Source organism: Solanum verrucosum, unplaced genomic scaffold (genome assembly GCF_900185275.1).
Source record: "Solanum verrucosum unplaced genomic scaffold, falcon-dt-bn FXZP01000154.1, whole genome shotgun sequence".
Classification (NCBI taxonomy): Eukaryota; Viridiplantae; Streptophyta; class Magnoliopsida; order Solanales; family Solanaceae; genus Solanum; species Solanum verrucosum.
In genome coordinates this window covers 625729-646788 of record NW_026020217.1, presented here as the reverse complement: position 1 = coordinate 646788, position 21060 = coordinate 625729, and the positions used below count along the sequence as shown (strand labels likewise).

At 32.5% G+C, this 21060-nt stretch overlaps 3 protein-coding genes and 1 pseudogene across 6 annotated transcripts in view; 1 reads left to right on the top strand and 3 right to left on the bottom strand.

Moving 5' to 3' along the window:
* Positions 1–21060, bottom strand: part of LOC125830798 (uncharacterized) — a 90040-nt gene that overhangs the window by 32075 nt on the left and 36905 nt on the right. The gene's annotated exons all lie outside the window — the stretch shown is intronic.
* On the top strand, positions 490–1700 carry LOC125830800 (wall-associated receptor kinase-like 15). Its single transcript, XM_049509975.1, has 2 exons — positions 490–1364; positions 1442–1700. The coding sequence occupies exons 1-2, from the start codon at positions 518–520 to the stop codon at positions 1492–1494; spliced, it is 900 nt and encodes a 299-aa protein (XP_049365932.1). The 5' UTR covers positions 490–517; the 3' UTR covers positions 1495–1700.
* On the bottom strand, positions 5143–7032 carry LOC125830695 (UPF0481 protein At3g47200-like; annotated as a pseudogene).
* On the bottom strand, positions 7641–11846 carry LOC125830789 (hydroxyproline O-galactosyltransferase GALT6-like). Its single transcript, XM_049509963.1, has 7 exons — positions 10688–11846; positions 9683–9918; positions 9312–9602; positions 9088–9216; positions 8825–8998; positions 8047–8154; positions 7641–7961 (listed from the first exon to the last, which is right to left on the bottom strand). Exons 1-7 carry the CDS (start codon positions 11553–11555, stop codon positions 7752–7754), a joined length of 2016 nt encoding a protein of 671 aa, XP_049365920.1. The 5' UTR covers positions 11556–11846; the 3' UTR covers positions 7641–7751.

Here is a 21060-nt window from a genome sequence, read left to right as displayed (position 1 = left end):
CTAATAGCATCATTTAGTCAAAGTCATCTAACATTCTTCTCTTTTGTATCAACTTGCACGCACCTCGATTAATTTTATAAATTACTTATTACCTATCACTAGGGATGAACATTTGGTACGATTTGGTATTTTTGAAGTTCATTCAGTAATATCAAATACCGAACTTTAATAGTTCGATCCACTATCATAATCAAACTTCGATTCGGAAATTCCGGTGCTACATGTCCACCTTTACCTCCTATCAGTACAAATATTGGGTAACTAACTCTATCCATCAAAACTTGAAAAAGAAACGACTTAATATTTTTGCTTATACTAAATTTAAACCTGAGACGTCATGATTTTCACCGGGATGACTCAACATGAGGCTCTTTAATATTATGCATTACCAAGTCCAAGAAAAGTTGCAAAGGCAACCTTTAGACCTTACACTTATATTTATATACCACTACTCTTCCACATTTCACTTCCTCCCTCCCTCCCCTGCCTTTCTACATTTTCATAGTCAAACCAAAACATGAACTTCAAAAAATCCTCAACTTTCCTCTCTTGCATCATGTTCATACTTCTTCCTTCACTAATCACATCACAAACTTGTCAAAAATCATGTGGCAATGTACCAATCAAATACCCTTTTGGCACTGGTCCTGGCTGTGGTGATCCGCGATTTCAACCTTATGTTATGTGCAACAACCAACAACTCTCTTTCAAGACACACACCGGGTGTTATCCAGTTACATCCATAGACTACAATTACCAAATCATGTACATTAGTGACCCTTCTATGTCAACATGTGCTTGTACACAACCAAGTAAAGGCTTTAGTCTAGACGCTAACGCGCCTTTTACCTTTCATGATGAAACAGTTTTTGCATTGCTAGATTGTGCAACTGATTCTTCACCAATCTACAAGTCAAATAATGAAGGGACTAATTCAACTTTCCCTATGTGTGACTCTCAGGGTGCACCTGTTTGTAGTCTATTGTATTCTTGTCAAGCCATTAGTAGACTTAATTTACCAATTTCAACTTGTTGTGTTTACACACCTGTTGATCTTGGTCCTGCGTTTGAGATGGATTTAACGAAGCTACAATGTTCATCATACTCTGCTTTATATGGTTTTAGTGGCGAAGAATTGAATCCTCAGGCCTGGAAATATGGGATCGCCTTGAAATACAAGTTCAATTTCAATAATGATTACCCTGATATGTGTGCTAATTGTGAGAAAAGCAATGGTGTTTGTGGATATGGAGGACCTTATAGTTCATTTGTATGTAATTGTCCTAGTGGATTCAACACGACGAACGATTGTTTCCTTGGATCAGCTTGGAGTAACAGTTTCAAAAATGTTCCATGGCACATTGGTATGTACAACTAATTTTTGTGCTTATATGATAATTTAGTTCTATCGTCTTACAAGAAATAGTGTTTTTTCTTGCAGGAGTTGTGTTGATTAACGCGTTGGGATTGTTCATCGTCTTCGTGTTAATGTAGGATGTTACAATCTTGTTGCTTAATGTTTAATTGATTCATGGAGAATCCTTGATCTTCTTGGTTTGTGGTAAAATGTGAAATAATGGTTAAGAAAACAGGGAGGTTAATGCAAGAGGGTGGATTTTCTTTTTTTGATCATTTTGTAAATGTTTTTATTACATTATGCTAAAATGATCAATTCAATTTCTTTAGCTTTGTTTGAATAATTGTTCTCTTTAATTTGTTTCCTCCATTTATTTAACTCAAAAAGAGCAAGATTATATTAATTCTTTGATAGAATGAAAAAGTTCAACATTGAGCAATGAACAATATCCATAGGTTTGTGGCCTTATTCCAATGTGAAAAATGACACTTTTGGCATCTACTTAGTTGTTTTTGGAATACCAAAGTTTGGATCGGCCTTCTATCCCGATGAATAATTAGGCAGGACATGATTCAAACCTACAATCTTCGAAACATGAATTATATATTTGGACAAGAACACCTCCAGAAAGTTATTCACAAAGTGATAGTTTTTAAGACATCTAAATATACTTTTCAAAATAAACAAATCTTAAAAGGTTAACTAAATAGGTTATAAGATTGAGTCACATGTGGAATTGAAACAATTATAAAACACTTCTAGAAGTATTCCCAGGGCCTAAACCTATCTTTGATGATGCCATGTAAAAAACAATTGGCCGTGAAAAAATTAAACCATAAAATATGACTCGTTTAATTAACCCACCCAAATTCAACGCATATAAAAGTTGGATTGATTTAAGCAAAGTACACTAACTAAATTGCCCATGAGGAAACTAATCCAAAAATTTAGATTTTTTTTAATGTAATATGTTATTTATAGTTGTAATAAAGAAGAAGAAAAGTTTAATTTGTTAATTATATTAAATAAATTATTAGGAAAAAGAATATAATGAGAGTTGTCGAATTATGTTATGATTCATTATTTAACTCATCTTGATCCAGACCATCTTTGCCCCAAATCCCAACTTTCCATTAAAAATATGTAATAACTCATTTATTGATTCAATTCATTTTGACCGATATGAATAGCTCGCTTACTAGTTACTACTTTAGCATAGCTATAAAGATAGACTTCTACCTCACTCCAAAACTCCTCTCAAAAGAAACACAACTAAATTTTTATTTTTAAAAAAAAGAACCACATTCATTTATTAAAGACCACATATTTTAAGTGATAATATATTAATATACTCCTAGCATGAAATAGGTCATAATATGTTACACTAGTTAGAAATATAGGGCTATTTTAAGAACTTAGAAGAATCAAATTGGATATATTATTTTATAAAAATAAGATACACAAGTGATAAAAGGAATATGTTCCTTCTTTTGAGCACCCTCCACTTTAAAAGAATCATTTTGTTCACCAATATTCTTTCTTTTTTCTCCAAAAAAAATTCCATGACAATAGTAGGCAAAGCTTTTGGACCTCTAAAATTTTGTTCTTAAATTATTCGAATCCCAAAATTTATGAAAGTTCACTATGCTTTTTGCCTTTAATTTAATGTGTAATTTTTTTAAATAAAAGCTTTAAATGTGGAGATAATCATTCTCTAATTAGAGTAATTAATTTGGACCTAATGACTAATGTTACTTCACTTAGAGACTCCATTGGGTAAAAAATGTACAATTCTTTATTTGTTTGTAATGAAAATGAAAGAGAAATCTTTGGATATTTTATTCAAGGGAGAACTTTCTTGATCGCGTCATTCTTCAACTATGGATTAAGATATGGCTAGAGTCTTTTTGATAGTAGCATATATTATGCTCAAGATCTCTCGAGCCTCGTATTGTACCGCTTTCTATATTCCATTTTAGGAATAAAGTAAGTTTCTTTTTTGGTACGTGGAGTTCTCTTTCATTATTACGATAGGATGAGAGCAATGAGCCTGCCATGAATCTACTTGAATTGATCCCGTTATCAATGAAATCTCATCATCCATACCTAATAACTAACAAAGAGTTACCAACATGGGTTGTTGTGCACTGGTGGGAGTGCTTCACTCTTACCCAGAGGTCTCGGATTCGAGCCCTGGGTATGGAGAAAATCATGTTGGGAGCGTCACCCCCGAATGGGCCCTGCAGAGCGCGATCCAAATTTAGTCGGAGCTCCAATGTGGGCTTCGAACACCGGAAGGGAAACCAAAAAAAACTAACAAAGAGTTGTTGTTTTTTATGCACCAAATTAACCATCACAAGTTCAAGAAAATATATTGATCCACTTGTTTATTAGTCAATTTCTGTTTTTGTTACCTTTTCTAAGAAATTGAATTGCTTTACTTCTTCTTTTTTCCTTTTGATCCTTTTCTAGTAAGAAAACACTAGCATATTTTTATGCTAGCATCTTATCACCCCTCTTTAAGTTTTTTTTTTTTTAAAAAAAAAATGTCAGCATAGCAACATATAGTTGATCATAAGGTGATAATAAAGTACTTTAAAGGATTCCAATCTGGACTAGCTAGATTCTTTATATCTTCATTGTGATAAAAAGCTATATGTATTCTTGGATCATGTTTCTTTAATACTAAATTTCTAGATTTTGTGTTGATGTTAGCAACATGAACTTATATATGTCTTAATTTGACCCTTTATTCGTGTAGTTTCTTCATGAAATCCTTAATAATATAATATTGTATACGATTTATTATTTCTTTCAGAAAAATTTCAAAATAAATAAAATCAGATAAGTTTCCTTTCTGCGCGGTTCGAAGAGCACTAAACTAGAATGAGAGGTTAGTCATCACATAATTGCATGCCAGGGGAGGTCGCTCGATTCGCTGATTGGTTAGACTCGTAATTCACTTCTGACCTGTGTTCAATTTTCCCAATCCTACTGATGTTAATTGTGGATTGGGAATTCTTATTAAGTTACTAGCTTGGCCCATCTTTAATCCATTTCATATATGAGAATCCACATAGGAATTCTTATTAAGTTACTAGAAATGAATTATGAAAATTCTTTTTTGATGAACCCTTACTATTATCCTTTGAGTGCGAATAGGGTAAACACCATTCATGTGCAATAACTTGCAAACATTTATGAAAACTTATAGAGAGAGTTTCATTACTTGAAAAATGGATGACCTATTATCCCTACATGATGTAAACACTTGTAGATGTATTCACAAGTAAGGCATAAAGAGAGTCTTGATAATGTCCAAAAAAGAATAAGTATAGACATTGTCAATAGATTTTGCAAGTATTGTTCACATGCAAAGGCATTTCTTACTAAAATATGCTTTGATATGCTTTACTTGAGCCGAGGGTCTTTCAGAAACCACCTCTCTACATTCACTAGGTAAGGTAAGATCTATGTACACATCACCCTCCCCAGACCCCACTTGGAATTACACGGGACGTGTTCATTTCTTACTGAAATCACATATAGATTTTGAGCAAGAAGGATATCAAAGTACTACATTCATCATATAAAGACCACATAATTTTTGTGATAATTGACATATGGACATGCTATGGGACATGAGATTTGGCCAAATTTTTAAGAACTTGAGGAATCAGAATTAAATTAAAAATAAGATGCACCAAGATCAGAATAAGTTCCCTGTTTCACTCCAAAATTTGGTAACACTCGTCGTCTTTCTCCAATGGAGAAAGGTTAAGTCTTTGTACTTTAATGTGAGGAGATTGTCGTTAGGAACGTGGATAATAGTAAGGATAGATGCTGTATATTGTCTGAACAATGGTGAGGGCGAAAAGAAAGATAGCAGCAATGACAGACAAAATGGCCCAGGGACTTCTGAAGTAGGTGTGAATGAGATTGGCTCTCCATTCATTCCACTGCAGCTTGCAATAGTCACTTACCAGTTTGTGTACTAGATCAAGGCTGCTATCTGGATCCAACGTAATGTCCTTTGATAGTGAATTGAATAGCTTAGCCACAGCTTGATCGCTGCCAATTGCATTCTGGATGATGCCACGAGAGTGTAGCAAGCTAACATCTTTGGCATTGTCAATAATATTATCCATGAAGAAGATGTATGAGGTTACTTCATTTCCTGCACCTACATGCAATCTCTCAAAAGCTATTAAGTTCAAGAACATCGACTCTGTTGCATCATCCACCACAATCAGAGGAAGCTTAAGGATACCACCATGGAAGGAGATGTCCTTGAGGCTTCTAGTTCTACTCATCTTGAACACAATGCCTGCTTCATGGAGCTCCATAGCAGAACGTATTATCTCATCGCCACTACTCTGGTTAGTAACTTTGGGTGCTTTCCTTGAACGAGTCTTGGCCAACGCAGGATCTTCCCAAAGTATGCTCTTTCTGTAGACATCCAATACATGGAAACATTTCCCAAGTCCTTTAGCGCGGCTGTGAGGATTGCAGAAGTCCAGTATGAGCTTATTAATACATTGCTCATCGTCCTGCTGAATGCAATCAAGGAGTAACCCTTCACTCTGTAAGGGGAATTAGATTAGAAAAGGTCACTAATCAATGTTGAAGGGTTAACTAAATAAAAAAGTGTCACGTAAAATAGCTTAAACTTTAAGAGGAGACGTGAGCACGTGTTTAAGAGAGGGAGATAAACACCTTTTCCTCTTGATTTTCAATGGCAAGTAATCTTTCCAAAAGGAGCATAGGTAACTGATTTTCAAGCATCAGCATATCGCGTTTGAGATAAGGCATGAGATGGAGCTTCCCATGATTGCTGAAAATTGGATCATTAGGAGCATAGTCATACTGTTGAGGATGCTGAGATTGATCTATAAGTAGACTATCAGCAGCAGCTGTTCTCAAAATCTCCAGCATGAAACAGCCATCAAGAATCATCAACCGTAAGAAGGCATTGGTATCATTTTGCCATACAGGATCCAGCAAATCATATGCATCTTTCAAATCTTGAGCCACTTGTTGTAAGGAGTCAATATAACATGTTAATGATTTTCCAGATCTCTTGAGGAAGTGGAGAAGAGCTCGGTGCTTATGAACTTCCATCGTCTTGAGATGATCTGTGCCATGATGGTAAGGACCAAAAGACACTACCTGAGGCTTGTAAGCTTTCTTGCTCACATCTGTGACACCAACAGGTACTCTATAAATGGACCGCTTCTTCCAGTGCTCTGCCTCCACAGTTGTAAGATCCTCCACGTGCATCAGCTCATCGTTTACCTTGATCACCCACTCATTTTCCATTTCAAATAGATTCAAGTAATATAGTATGTATCAAGAGATAAAAACACTAGTATTTGTGAGTAGTGGACTAATTTAGAGGCACAATTATGAAACACAAATAATAATGATGTACAAGTTTCAAGACAAGAGACCCTTATACTTTGTGAACACATTGGTATTTCTTATTTCCCCTCCCCAGAAGTAAGCTCCAAACTTTGTCTTTCTGCAAGCTTAAAAATACCTTGATTATGCAGCTCTTTCTCAACTTCTTTGTCTTCTCTTTATATATGCTTTGCTTGTACAATAGGATAATTCACAGCGTCTCTTAGCTGGTGGTAAGCTTCAGTTGCACCTCTATTATACCAGGATTGCAATATTTAGGTTTCTTGATAACAAGACAACTGTTTTACTGTTCTTTTTTCTGGTCAGAAATTCTAGCACTTTTGATCAGCCTTTATATGCCATTTTTTCGCCTTCACTCTCATATATAACCGTCAGCAATGCAACATAGATAAAAAGAACTATAATACTGGATGCTGTTTCTGTAGAACTACATATGGATACACCACCTCTAAGTCTGTTAATGTTAGCAAGATCAGAACTCTCAAAGTTGCTGACATTAACCTTAAAGACTTCCCTTAAGGGAACACAAAAAAATTAAGGTATCACCAACTAGGAGAAATGTTTTTCAGATCTGGGACAGCCCAAAATAGTCAGAGTTGACAGGCACATAGAAGAATGTAAATTGCAAAATGAGATTGAAAATGAGCCATTCACCCTTGAATTTTATATTGTAAGAGCTTAAGCTATCATTGTTTTCATACAGTTTCACAAGACTGATGTGTCAACTAGCCTGGGGTACAAGACTGGAGCCCTAACAAAAGAAGCAACTAATGAATGAATGAAGTAAATATAATAATAGCACAATAGGCTAATTTACTCTAGCTATATGTACAAGCTCTTCCCGGGAACTTATCTTGTCTTGCTTCCTTTTCAGCGTTGCCTAACACTAGCTAACAGGGTATGCGCCTTGTCATCTATCTTGTCTCGTTTCCTTTTCAGAGTTGCCTAACATTAGCTAACAGGGTATGCCTTGTCATCTCTCGTTACAGCACTGAGGTTTCCCTTGGTTCAGCAACTTTCTCCACAGGCAGATCATTTGTCTTGGAGATTGATAATGTGCAGTGTAATAATCATCAATGCACCCAAACTGACAAAACTTCAAGCTATGCAGGTACTCTACGGGCCTTGAGCTGTTGAACTGTTCTACCCACATTCCCATGCTCACGTCCTCCATCTTAAACAACTGCAGCGGGTCAAATATATGTTAGATAGAATTATTTTTCTGTTCAGGTTAGGAATATTTCACAAAGCAGATCAAGGTAACTTACCCTCAGCTTATGTTTCTCAAACTCGGAAACTACATACTCTGCGATATCAAATGAGATGATGTAACCAGGCCCGTTGGCGTAGGGTGGATAATCTTCTTCAGGCCATTCCTGTCAACCCCCATGGGGAAAACTGAATGTCAGCAACTAGTGAATGTATAAGAGGTTCAGGACATAAAGCAATTCATTACATATGAAGCAACTAAGGTTCTTGATAAATCCTCTCATAACCAGAATCTAGCAAAATACAAGAAAGGGAGAAGAAAGTGATGGTTACAATGGGCTTGGTATTGAACTTAGTACAACGCCAGTATAAGGCCGGATCAAACCAGGGATACAAAAGACCAAGCATACTTTTCCATGGCAGTCCCATTTCAAATTAAGGTGTCAAGGGCCATATTTTGGCTTAAACCTTCTATTAGCTGACTCTACACGGATGAACTCTTTACTGCCATTCCAGTAAAAAAGAAGAGACTTTTCTACAAATTGAGATTTGCATCATTACTATGTTGGAGCTTGGTGCCTTTTGGTTTGTTGATGCTCACTTAGTGGGCTGCTTTGGTAACTTCCACCATCTACTATTAGCATGCAAGACAAGGGCTAGTTTCAATGGTAGTCCTTCGGCATGCACTCTCAAGGATATATAAGGGTTATGATTTACCACGTGAAAACAGAAGAAACTGCAAATATAGATTATCAATTACAATGCCTCAACCCCCTCCTGGAAGTCAGTAGACTACAGAAATTTGAAGTGTAATACTGACAAAGTGAGAGAGTCTACCTCATAGGTGACTGCCCATTTACCATGTCGAAGGGGCTTATGATAGTAATTGATGTTACCAACATACAGGCTTCTTCCTCTAGGGACTTTCTTAACTTCCTTCATCACAGCATCAATCCTTACAAATGTGTCATCATCACACTTCATTACATACTTTGCCGCGACTGTACGGACCTGGAATATACCACGAGTACATAAATGTTAAAAGGATGAGAAAATCTGATGTGATAATGAGCATAATCCAATTTTATCCTTGCACTTACCCCATATTCACAGATTGCTACTGTCTTCAATACAACAAGATCGTAATTGTCCATGTATGGGACTATAACTATATCGCCAAAAAATTCTGCTTCTTTCATGAGCTCCACATTTATCTCTTTTCTTCCATGCTGCAACATTTCAAATCAACTATAAGCACATGCAAAGCTCCAAATATGAGATATTGCTTTCATAAATGAACACTTGTGTCTTAGCCAAGTCTTACCATTGCCACGAAAAAACGGGCTACTACATTTGAAGACCTAAGTGATGGATGTTGCATCCAAGATTTTCTCACAGCCATTCTCTCAGAAAAATGATTCCCTGCAGAAAGGATGCCAATAAAAAGCTCTACAGGTTCATCTGGAAGTGGCGGAGCTTGCCACTTGGGTAACATTTCTAAATGCCTCTGTGGAGCAAAACTTGGATGTGTTGAAGGTAATGAAGCAGCAAATACAGAATGCACGTCAATATCCCCATTAACAAACAGACCCGTCGCATCCTCAAGAGTAAAACCCTATCAACCATAAGAAAATGTTTAAACCGATATGCATCACAAAAAGGCATTAAGATAAAGTAATTTTAGACAATACTCACAGTGCGATAAGGAAATGAAGTAATATGTCTCCCATCTACATTGATGTGATAACCTTCTAAGCCAGCACTGACAGTAAGCACAAACAACTTGTTCTCTACAAAAGGGTATGGCCAGTCAATTGAAACCTTCTTTGTCCTCCCACCAATCAGTCTCTTCAACCACCATGTGGCCTTTGATTCTTCAGAGTGATCATCATCATCACGTATCCACTTCTCACATTTCACCTGTCCGTCCACTTCATTCATTCCACAGCAAATCACAAACACAGACAATACTAAAGTGAGAATCTGAACCATTACCATGCAACAACACAGTATACTATACATGAGAAATCAATCATTAACGTTCAATTAGTTGAGATGCGTGCAAACTGGAACAGACACCACAACTATTTTTAAAAAAAAGCTCCGAATTCAGCTTGATCAAGTTTTATACTGATCAGACACAGCTGATTCAATCATCTATAACAATATCTAGCAAAATTTCTGGTTAGTAAGAATTCAGCTCAGACAGCCACAAAGAAGTTCAAAGTCTTTCCTTCCATATATATAGTTGTAAAATTGGACATTTAACAACCAAAAATAGCAACACAACTACATGAGAATCTTAATAATTCCGACATTTTCTAAAGAAGTGGTGCAAGCGTGAAGCAACCATGTAGATAACAACCACTCAGCATACGGATTGACTACAACTTAATCTCAAACTACGTGGGGTCAGCTATATCAACACCATTATATTCTAATAAGACTCGTTTCATTACAATACTGGTTTAATAATTTCTCTTTTAAGGAAAATTCGTGGTTCACTATAACTCATTTCATTCCAAAACTAGTAAATTAATTTCTCTTTAAGGCTAATTAGCATTTTGCAAAAAACTAGAGTTTCTCTTAATATGAAACTTACCCGTACCAATACATAATACAGGTGCAACAACGAGTACGACCAAACAATTAACGAAGACAAAACGGAAAAGCATTGCATTAACAACATAAATTCCTCACCAGTGTCCTCACTAGGCTTGGATTTCCAACCGTCACACCTCATCGCAGACCCCCACTGCATCCTATAACACGTATTCTGCTCGATCACTGGCCTTCCACTCCAATCCCCTTTCAACCTTGGATTGAAATGCAGTATTCTTGGAGGGTCCTCACCATCAACTGTCTTCAATCCTTGCAACTCCATCATAAACTGTGAAACCATCACAGTCTCATCATCATCCTTCACCAATGTAATTTTAGGATCCTTCTCTTCATGGGCCCACTGAGGCGTCCCCACCACTGTTATATGAGACCCTAAAGTCATTCCACAAGGTATCACCATAATCTTCCCACCAGCCACAAACTCACTACCCCACAAAGACACCGAGTCAGGACACGACTCAGTCCGATTCTGAGTCCCACTCACAACCTCCCCCTGAACTTTCCCCGATTCGATATCCTGAAACAGTTTCTTCCCAGCTACAAAAGCGTCCCTAACAACCTTATGCAGCTCAGAAAACTCTTCTTTATCAAAACTGTCAAACACCTTCTCATCAAAAACCAAACCTGAAATTCTCTTAAACTCTACCATCTTCCTTTGAGGTAATGAAAACTCCATTTTAGTTCTCCTTGACATAACCCTTGAAGGAAAAACTGAATCTTGACTCGAACCACTCAACTCACCAACACTATTAAGCCTGCTAAACTTGGAATTATTATCAAACGGTGTAGAAATAAGTTCATACGATTCTAAACCAAACCCAAGTTTAGAAATCAAAGGTATTTCCATAGTAACCAAGAAAAAATACACAAACAACAAACACATCAAAACTTGAATCGATCTGAGTCGACTCACTGACATTACAGAGTCGAACTTAGCTCGTTTCATTTCAACCCCAAATCAAAACAAAACAAATAAAAATCAAAACTTTCTTTCTGGGGTTCTTTCTTTATAGCATAAAGAACAATTCTTTTCAACAAAACTGAAAAACAAACAGATCAAAAACCAAGAAAAACAAAACCCAAGAACCCTAATAGTTCATCAACTCAAATGAACTCAAACTTTTTCACAAATTTTTACACTTTTTATATCCAAATGTAGAAAACATTTAACATTTGGTCTGAAAAAAGTTCTGATTTTTTGAAATGTGAACAGATCATTTTGCTCTGTGATTGAGGCTGGCTTTGGCCGTTAAGTGGGGTTCAGAAATGCAAGAAGAATGAAACAAACGACGCCGTTTTGTTATAAGAATCTGATAAAACGCTGTCGTTTTTACTGAAAAAATGCGTTACGATTTATTAATTATTCCGAATAAGAGAAACTGAAAACTCTTTAGGTTTTGTCTGCTTTAGTTAATTCAAGTTATTAAATTATTTGTTCTGTTTTGATTTAATATGTATTTTTTTTAAAAATTGTGATATTCATTAAAATAATTAAATGTAGAGATATGTTTTTCATAAGTTTGTTGTCAACATGAAAAGTTGTAATTAAATAATTGTTGAAAAGGAAAAAAATATTTTTTAAAAATATATTAAAGAAAAGTAGAATAAACAAATTAAAATTTAAGAGTAATAATTATTAATTTAACTTCCTTTGTTTCAGTTAAACCTCCGGTCTTAAATAAATTGTGGCATTTCTATGAAAATAGTTTATTAAAATATAAAATGATTATTGTTTATTTTGAGATTTGAATTTGAGAAGTGGATTAATCTTAGTTTTTTTGTGTCATTTTGCTTGGCTTGTATTGATTGATACTCCTCTTTAAGTTAATATTATTTGTTAGGACTTAGGAGTTTCATTCTACTTAATTAAGTTTATTAATTATATTTTGAAAATCTAAGTTTGACTATTAAATATTTATGTAAAATTTTAATAATAAAGATAATATTAAAATAAAAGTAATAAATCTCTTTTAATTTGCTGAAATAGATAAATTAAAGAAAAACACTTATTTTTTAACGGTAAATAAAATGAACAGAGGAGTATTGGGAGTAATGACAGTAATGGCTAAATATTACTTTTTTGTCTTAATTTATGGAATGGTATTCGATCAATAATAATAATCCAATATAATTCACACGTAAGTCTTGAAAATGTGATAGTATTTGATTAAATATGAAATTTAAAATGATTCTTTAAAAATTTATAATCTGAAATAAATTATAAATAATTGTGACTATAAAGCGTTCTTATTAAGGATAAACTGGAAAATATTTAGTTAAATATTTAACACTACTAAATATAAAGAAGAGTATCATTTTGTTAATCAATGATAAAATAAAGAGTTATTTTAATTGATACGGATGAAGTATTATATTTAAATATTTTTGGGTAACATGGTTGGAGTTTATGTGAGGTTGTCAAAAATAACTTTTTCAATTCTAAGATAGAGATAGATTTGTGTAAACTTTATTTTTCAAATTCTATTTTACAAAACTATATTAAAGATGGTATTGTAATTTACGAAAGCGAGGCCTATAGTTTTGAAATTGTTATTTTCGCATTCTATTCCAACATCCAACTAAAAAACTTAAGACATTCAAAAAGAGAATTATGAAATTTCGAAAAAAAGCCGTTGGAAGGAAAGCTTGTGGTCTGTGGACCATGAATTTTGGTTTGGTAAGACAGACTTGTGGCATTGGCTTCCCCTTTTGTGTACGTTGAAATTTGTCCTATTTCTATTTATCTTTTTGAAATTTTGAAATCTTGAGCACCAAAAAGTTTTTGTCTTTTTGGACTATTCTTAACTATATTATTGTTATCAATAATTTGTGAAAAAGAAGAAAGACACAATGATGAATAATATGTGAATTCAAACTTTTTGATAAGATTGTTCAATGATCAAATAAGATGATTCAAATTATAATGATATACGAGTTTAAATTTATTGAAAATTTTACTTTATCAATGAAATTATATTTTTTATAATATTTTTTATAAAATTTTAAATTTTAATTATTCCACGCGTTCAAGGAAGATAAGAAATTCTTTCTTCTTCTTCTTCATGTCAACCTCTTATGTTTATCCAATACATTTTGATAGATATTTGATCATTTGATAACTAGATAAAATTATGTAGATATTAATAATACATATATTAATTTTACGGGTATTAGTTATTATTAGGATAGAGAGAGTATTATTAATATGAATATGTGTTTATTATTTCTAATATTAACTCCCTTATGTAAATGAATATTTTATATTGTTGGACCCCTTATGTGAACTAGCATGAAAAGGAGTTTTCAATGTTGTCGATGATGGTGACACCCATGGTCCTTAATTTATTAATTTGCAATTTGCACTTTTAATATATTCACATTTATAATTACACTTCGGAAAATGGTCTGAAAAATATTTTAATTTTGATTGAAATTATTGTTACGATATTAAACTTTAAGGAGGACCTTTTAGCCCCTGCACTATTTAATAGTGTATTTTAAAAGTATATATGTGCACACGTGGACACGTTACTATTTATAATGATGCAATATTTATGATGTCCACGTGGGCACATATATGCCTTTAAAATACAATATTAAATAGTGCAGGGGTAAAAGGTCATTTCCAAAGTTCGGTATTATTATAGCAATTTCGATCAAAGTTCGGATATATTTCATTTTTTTCCCATTACACTTTATTCTACGTTTTCTTTTATTTACGCCTTAATCTTCTTATATCCTTTGTAAAATTATAAAAATGTATGTTTTTCAGTTATTTACTAGGGACAAAATTGGGAAAATACAATTAATAAGTCTACAAAAAGGAAACCAAAAAGTGCCGTAAATCAATTAAAAACGTTGGATTATTCATATTTTTTGGCAAAACAAAAGAACTACTCTAGGAATTCTAAAATAGTGGTAAGAGGAAATAAATAATAAAAAATATTAGAAGTATTAATAATTAAGGAGTTTTATAATAATATGATGAAAAAAAGAAATCCTATTTCATACGTAATTTTTTTTTTTGTTAATTCATTGCCATCAGCCCATCATAATAATCCAATAACGGAATACACTTTTTTCTTTTTTCTTTTGGGTAAAACTAAAGTTTCCATATTTGGTTTTTGGTTATAGAAAACGTGCAAACATATAAAAATTTCCATATATATATGTTTTTCGTTATACAAAACATGGAAAATATAAAAAGTTACAATAAAATGTAAAAAAAAAATTCATCGTAAAGCTCTAGCTATTATTATATATATACATGTGAAATAGTAAATTGTTTCATTAATACATTAACAATTGTGCAAACAAAAACAAAATAATTAATGGCGAAACAACAATTTCCCTCTTGTCTTGTTAGAAATTATTACTAGTAACTTTTCCTTCCACCACCCTCTCTAGAAAATTACTACTCTCTTCACCATCAAAAGTTGCTACTCTAAAACCTAATAATATTAATAGTAATATTGTTACGTATTCTTATATTTTTAAGTATAAAGATGAGATGGTGAACGATGATGATTACGAAAGTACTCCTGATCCTGATGATATTCATAGTTACGAGTTTATAATTCTCGTAATCGGTCTTTCTGTCATGGTTCTATCTTTCTTCCACGATCTCATGTGGTCATGGTGTTTCAATCCCATTGGAGGGGATTCATCTGAAAATTATGTGGTTAAGTAAAATAATCATACTTAATTTGTTATTAACTCATTAGATATATATAGCTTAACTTAGTAGATCAATTGTTGGTAGCATTTCTATATGGAGAAATAGGATATGTTTGTTAGTAGAAAAACTTATTATTTTCATTTATTCTAGAATAAGTGTTTCATTACGAATTCGAGATAAAAATTAATATGTTTCTCCAACTATATCCTTTTACACTCCATGTTCTTAATAGTATTTAATTTTCAAGGGATATTTATTAAATATGAAAGAATAGCTTACTAAACTGCACATTGTATTTATTAATTTTTTTATTGGCGTGATTTTTTATTAAGATAACACTTATTTTGAGATGGATGGTGAGCGTACTTATTTTGTCAATATTCACTCACAATTTAAGTTATACACATTACCAATTTTTTTTTTTTAATTTTATACTATCAATATAAATTAAACTTGTTATTGCATATAGGATAATGTAGCCTATTTAATTTTGATGGTTAAACGTATGCCATGAATTTGAATTTTATCGTAAATAAAAGTCTGTTATTTAAATGGGAAATGATAGAAGAGTGATGATTTTATACATAATCTTGAATTGTGCGCCATTAACTGATACTATTCATAATAACAAAAACTAAGATATTATTTTTTGTGTTTAATTATATATACTAGCAATTTAACATCTTTTAGACCGTCAACATAATAAGTATAATTTAATTATATACACTAGCAAATTTAGCAAAATAATCATGTTTAATGTATTGTAAACTCATTAGATATATAGCTTATCTTAGTATATAGATCAATGATTGGTGGCACATTTTTTTTATATTCTTAATGAGATGGTTTATAATTACATAAATATTTATGATTGATTTAAATTAAATTTTAATTTTGTATTTTTCTGTTCTTAATTTTTGTGACTATGTAAAGTGCATCACATAAAATAGAACAAACGGCGATATTACAAACAAATTAACCCTTCAATAGAGAACTCTAAAAATAACCTCTAGTAGAATTAATTAGCACAAAACAGAGAACAAATAGTTATTTAATTTAATAATGGAGAGAGAAGCGGATACTCTCTAATTTGATTCACTATGTTTCTAGTCAAAACTTTGATGGTACATAATGCTTAAGATTAAGTTGAAATTATTTATTATTTATTATTTGAATACTGACATAAGTAATTAGGGTGAGCGTTCGATTAATTGTTACAATTTTATCAAACTTCAATTTAATTCTTCAATTTTTTATTATAAAAAAATGTGCATCAAATATTAGTTCAATTCGATTTTTTTCAAAATTTCATATCTTTAAAATATTTTTTTCCGATGCAAATAAGTGAAATAAAATAAAAATCTAAATCAAAGTATCAAACTAAATTAATTATGGTGTTCGCATTCCGTAGTTGTTAGGGAATAGGCTGGAGTTTTCTTGATCACGACGATGGCTGAAATTTTCTTAGTAATACGAGGATTATTAATAGCGTATATCTTGAATGTAGATGATTTTGGACCTTTTTATTGTCAAGAAAAGTTCGGTGATCATATCTTGACGTCTTTATGAATATTTCAAGAATTTGTGAAATATTTGAGATGTTATATTACCTTCTACATAGGAATGACTAATGAGCTAGGACTTAAGATAGAATAACATTCAAGAACCCTAGCTGAAATTGAACTTGTCTCATAGAGTATCACATAATTTTGATATCTACAATGTTATTTCAATTTGTTTATTTATGTTGAAAGTGATATCGAATACCCCGTGAAAAATAAAAATAAAAATATAAAATTCAATCGTTCAGTGAGACCCATAAACAGACACCATGCATGTTGAATGATTTATGCCCTTCATTAAATCTAAATTATTTATGTACATATTTATTAAATATTTCTTTTGAAGATTAATAGAACATCTATTCTTAACTATATTATTATTATTATTACCAATAATTTGTGAAAATGAACAAGACAGAACGATGAATAATGTGGAATTCAAACTTTTTGATACGATTGTTCAATGATCAAAAGAAGACTATTCAAATTATAATGGTCTACGAGTTTAAATTCGAAGAGAGCTGAAAAAGAGGTGAGGCAGAGCCTAAGCTTCATTGTTCTGCTCTTGCCATTTTGGGGAAGAAGAAGGCGACATGGGGGTCGTTTTCACTGTTTAAGGTCGCTAGATATGTTGACACTATTGTTTTCGTGTTCACACCGTTACTGTTGTGAATTGTTGATGTCGTTCGTTTCTCTTCTTTTATGAACATTAGAGAATTGGGTTTGGAGAATAAAATTTGGCCTAAAGGGTGAGTTGAAAGAATTGAAAGGAAATGGTTAAGTTTGCAAATAAAAAAGCTAGATTTCAAATTAAGACATAACTATTTGAGTTCAATTATAGCCGATTGGAATTTAGAATTTAATCAAATTGAACTTGATTGACAAATTTGGTTTAAAACTTGAATAAAATGAGTTGTTATAAATTAATTAACGAGTTTCTAGTCTTAACGAAATAAAATAATTAATTTTATTACAAACTAATTAACTCAGAATTTTAAGTATAATTTAAACTAAACTAAATTAATGAACTATTTAACTAAGAATGTAAAATCTTTTTGAGATGATTTTCAAATATTTATAAAATATACTTAATTATATTTATTTTTAAATACTAGAAAAATGACTAAAAAAATTTTGATTTTATTTTCAATTCCATAAAAACTAATTATTTCACATTGTTTGAGATTGAAGAGACTCGATGATGATTAATTTATATTGTGGAGGGCTTGAAGGCCATTGTTATGCTCTTGCCATTTTGGGGGGAGAAGAAGGCGACGTGGGGGTGCTGGGTACGCGTATTTGCCGTTTGGAGACGTTGAGATTGCTTCTACTGATGTGTTTTTCTGGAAATTGAAAAAGGGCTGGGTTGATTTCTTTTGAAATTGAGAATTGGATCGGGTGACTCGTGGGCTGCTGGAGCTAAAAAAAATAAAAAGGGAAATTGGGTCTTGGTTGACCCATAATTGGGTGAAAGGATAATTAAAATTGTAATAAGAAAATAGTGAGGTGAATTGTAATTTTAGCCAACTTAAGTTAAAATTTAACTAAAGTGAGGTTAAAAAACAAAACAAAAAACAAATGAAGGTTTATATAGAGGGGTTTAGGGCTTCTAATTGAGGGAACAAATAGAGAAATATGGCAAAATTGAAATAAGGTGGTTGAAGCTGCTGGTTAATATTTGAGAAGAGCTGAAAAAGAGGTTAGGCGGAGCTTGAAACTCCATTGTTTTGCTCTTACCATTTAGAGGAAGAAGAAGGCGACGTGGGATCGTTTTCACTGATGTAATAGTTATAAACTAATCTAACAAGTCGTCTGAGTGGGCCCATTAAAATTAGATGTAATAGTTCTAAACTAATCTCATAAGTGATGTAATAGTTATAAACTAATCTTACAAGTCGTCTAATTGACCCCATAAATATTAGATACAATAGTTCTAAACTAATCTTACAAGTGGTTTGATTGAGCCCATAAAAATTTGATAGTTCTAAACTAAACTAAACTAACAAGCGGTCTAATTCAGACAATAAAAAACAATCTATCTATTTTTTTACATGGAGTAGTTACTTTATTTGTTCTCAAAAATCTACTATATATTCTTAGTATGATAAAAATAATTTTTTAAAGTCAACCTATTACTGTCAACTCTTAAGGTATTAAATTATATATAAAAAAATGGAGTATATTTACATTTCCACGCATACCCATTTTTGGTGTATTCGTTAGCAAGTAGTCGTGTGGTTTTATTTACAAAAAATGCTGATGAAATATGTAGCCTCTGTTACCAAGTCCTTGTGTGCTTTTATTAGACCCATTTTGATATTGTTAAGATTGACTAATTCTTTGGAAACGGAACATCTCAACAATACAATCAAGATCTTATTTCCATGTTTTTTTTCGAGTTGTAAATCGACTTCTTTAACAATTTTGTTAAAGTAATCCATTTGATTAGTCATTTTAGTCTCAAAACGAATTCATCTGGATAGGGAGAGGGAGGGAATGATATATGTGGGAGATGAGTTGGTGGGGAGTAATATGTCTCCAGCTCATCCATAGAAGATATTGAAGCTCAATAAAGAATAAGTTAAGGGCTCTTATATTTCTAACCTATTTTTTTTTCTTAATGTCTTCCATCTCCACACCAAAGGAAGGTTTATATAGAGGTGTTTCGAAGGGGGAAAAACGGATAGAGAAATAGAGCAAAATTGAATTATGAATTCAACATTTTTCCTTTTGGTTCATAAAAAGCCAATCCTTCATCAATTTTTAGCAGCTTCCAGCGGATTTTAAGGGATTTGGAGGCCAAAGCAAGCAACGTAGATAGCTAAAGCTGTTGATAATTTTCGAGGAGAGCTGAAAAGGAGGTGAGGAAGTGCCCTGAAGCTCCATTGCTCTGCTCTTAGGGCTCAGAAATTGGGGGGAAAACGGATAGAAAAATAGGGTAAAATTAAATTTCTCATTTTGAATCAAGAAAAGTTGATCCATTTAATGAATTTGGAGGTTAAAACTGCTGTTAATTTTCGAGAAAAGCTGAAAAAGAGGTACGGCAGAGCCCTGAAGCTCCATTGCTCTGCTCTTAGGGCTTAGAAATTGGGGGAAAAAACGGATAGAGAAATAGGGTAAAATTAAATTTCTCATTTTGAATCAAGAAAAATTGATCCATTTAATAAATTTGGAGGCTAAAGCTGTTGTTAGTTTTCGAGAAAAGCTGAAAAAGAGGTGCGGCGGAGCCCTGAAGCTCCATTGCTATCCTTGACATTTTGGGAAAGAAGAAGGCGACATTTTTGGGGAAGACGAAGACGGCAACGTGGATAGCCGTTTGGAAATGTTGACAGCTGCTGTTGGGTAATACTGACAACTGAAAATGGGTTGGTTGATTTTTTTTCAAATTGTGAATTGGGCAGAGTGACTCATGGGATCTAAATGAAAAGGAAAATCGGGTTTTGGATAACTCAAAATTGGGTGAAATGATCGTTAAAATTGAAATTGGGTTATTAATTTTTTTTTTTGTGAAAATTTTATAAATGACATTTATTAGATTAATATTTTCAAGTTATAGCAATAGAATAAAACTTTCAGATTGTAACATTTTATTTTTTTTAAAAAAGATTTTTAAAATAATACTAAAATAAGTTTTTTTAAATATCATAAAAAAAAAATGGATAACATTAAGGATAGTTAATAATGCCATAAAGTTAGGGGATTCAAAACAAAATAAGAATATTTGGTTTCCTTTTTTTATTCAATTAGTTATAATTAAATCAAAAATCAGATTTTATTTTATTTTCAAACGTTTCTCTCTCCCTCCTATTTTTTTTTGTCCATTTGTTTTCCTTTTTTTACTCAATCAATTAAAATTAATTCAAAAATCAGATTTTCTTTTTTTGATTCAAACGTTTCTCACTCCCTCGATTTTTTTCTGTGATTGTCGTCATTCACGACTAATTCCAAAATATTTTTGGTTCCAAAATCTTTATTTTGCGGTAATAGACGGATTCTTATCGATATTAATAAAACATGGTGATAGATGGGATCCTTCTGATTAGTATTCATTGCGATTTATTATTTGTATTTTTAATAGTCGTGGTATCTCAGCCGGCTTGCACACACTTCGACTAATTGAACATATATGATTGATTTCTCATGTATAGTATATTGTGTTGTTTGTGTTTGGGATTTGCTGTGGATTGAATGAAGTAAACGGACAGGTGAAA

What these genes read in the sequence shown, in the direction of transcription:
- LOC125830800 (XM_049509975.1), top strand. Translation starts at nt 518, where the DNA reads ATGAACTTCAAAAAATCCTCAACTTTCCTCTCTTGCATCATGTTCATA. An exon ending in AAATGTTCCATGGCACATTG is followed by an intron (nt 1,365 to 1,441) that starts GTATGTACAACT and finishes TTTTTCTTGCAG; the next exon opens with GAGTTGTGTTGATTAACGCG.
- LOC125830789 (XM_049509963.1), bottom strand. Translation starts at nt 11,555, where the DNA reads ATGAAACGAGCTAAGTTCGACTCTGTAATGTCAGTGAGTCGACTCAGA. An exon ending in CTTCATTTCCTTATCGCACT is followed by an intron (nt 9,603 to 9,682) that starts GTGAGTATTGTC and finishes TATGGTTGATAG; the next exon opens with GGTTTTACTCTTGAGGATGC. An exon ending in AATGGGCAGTCACCTATGAG is followed by an intron (nt 8,155 to 8,824) that starts GTAGACTCTCTC and finishes GGGGGTTGACAG; the next exon opens with GAATGGCCTGAAGAAGATTA.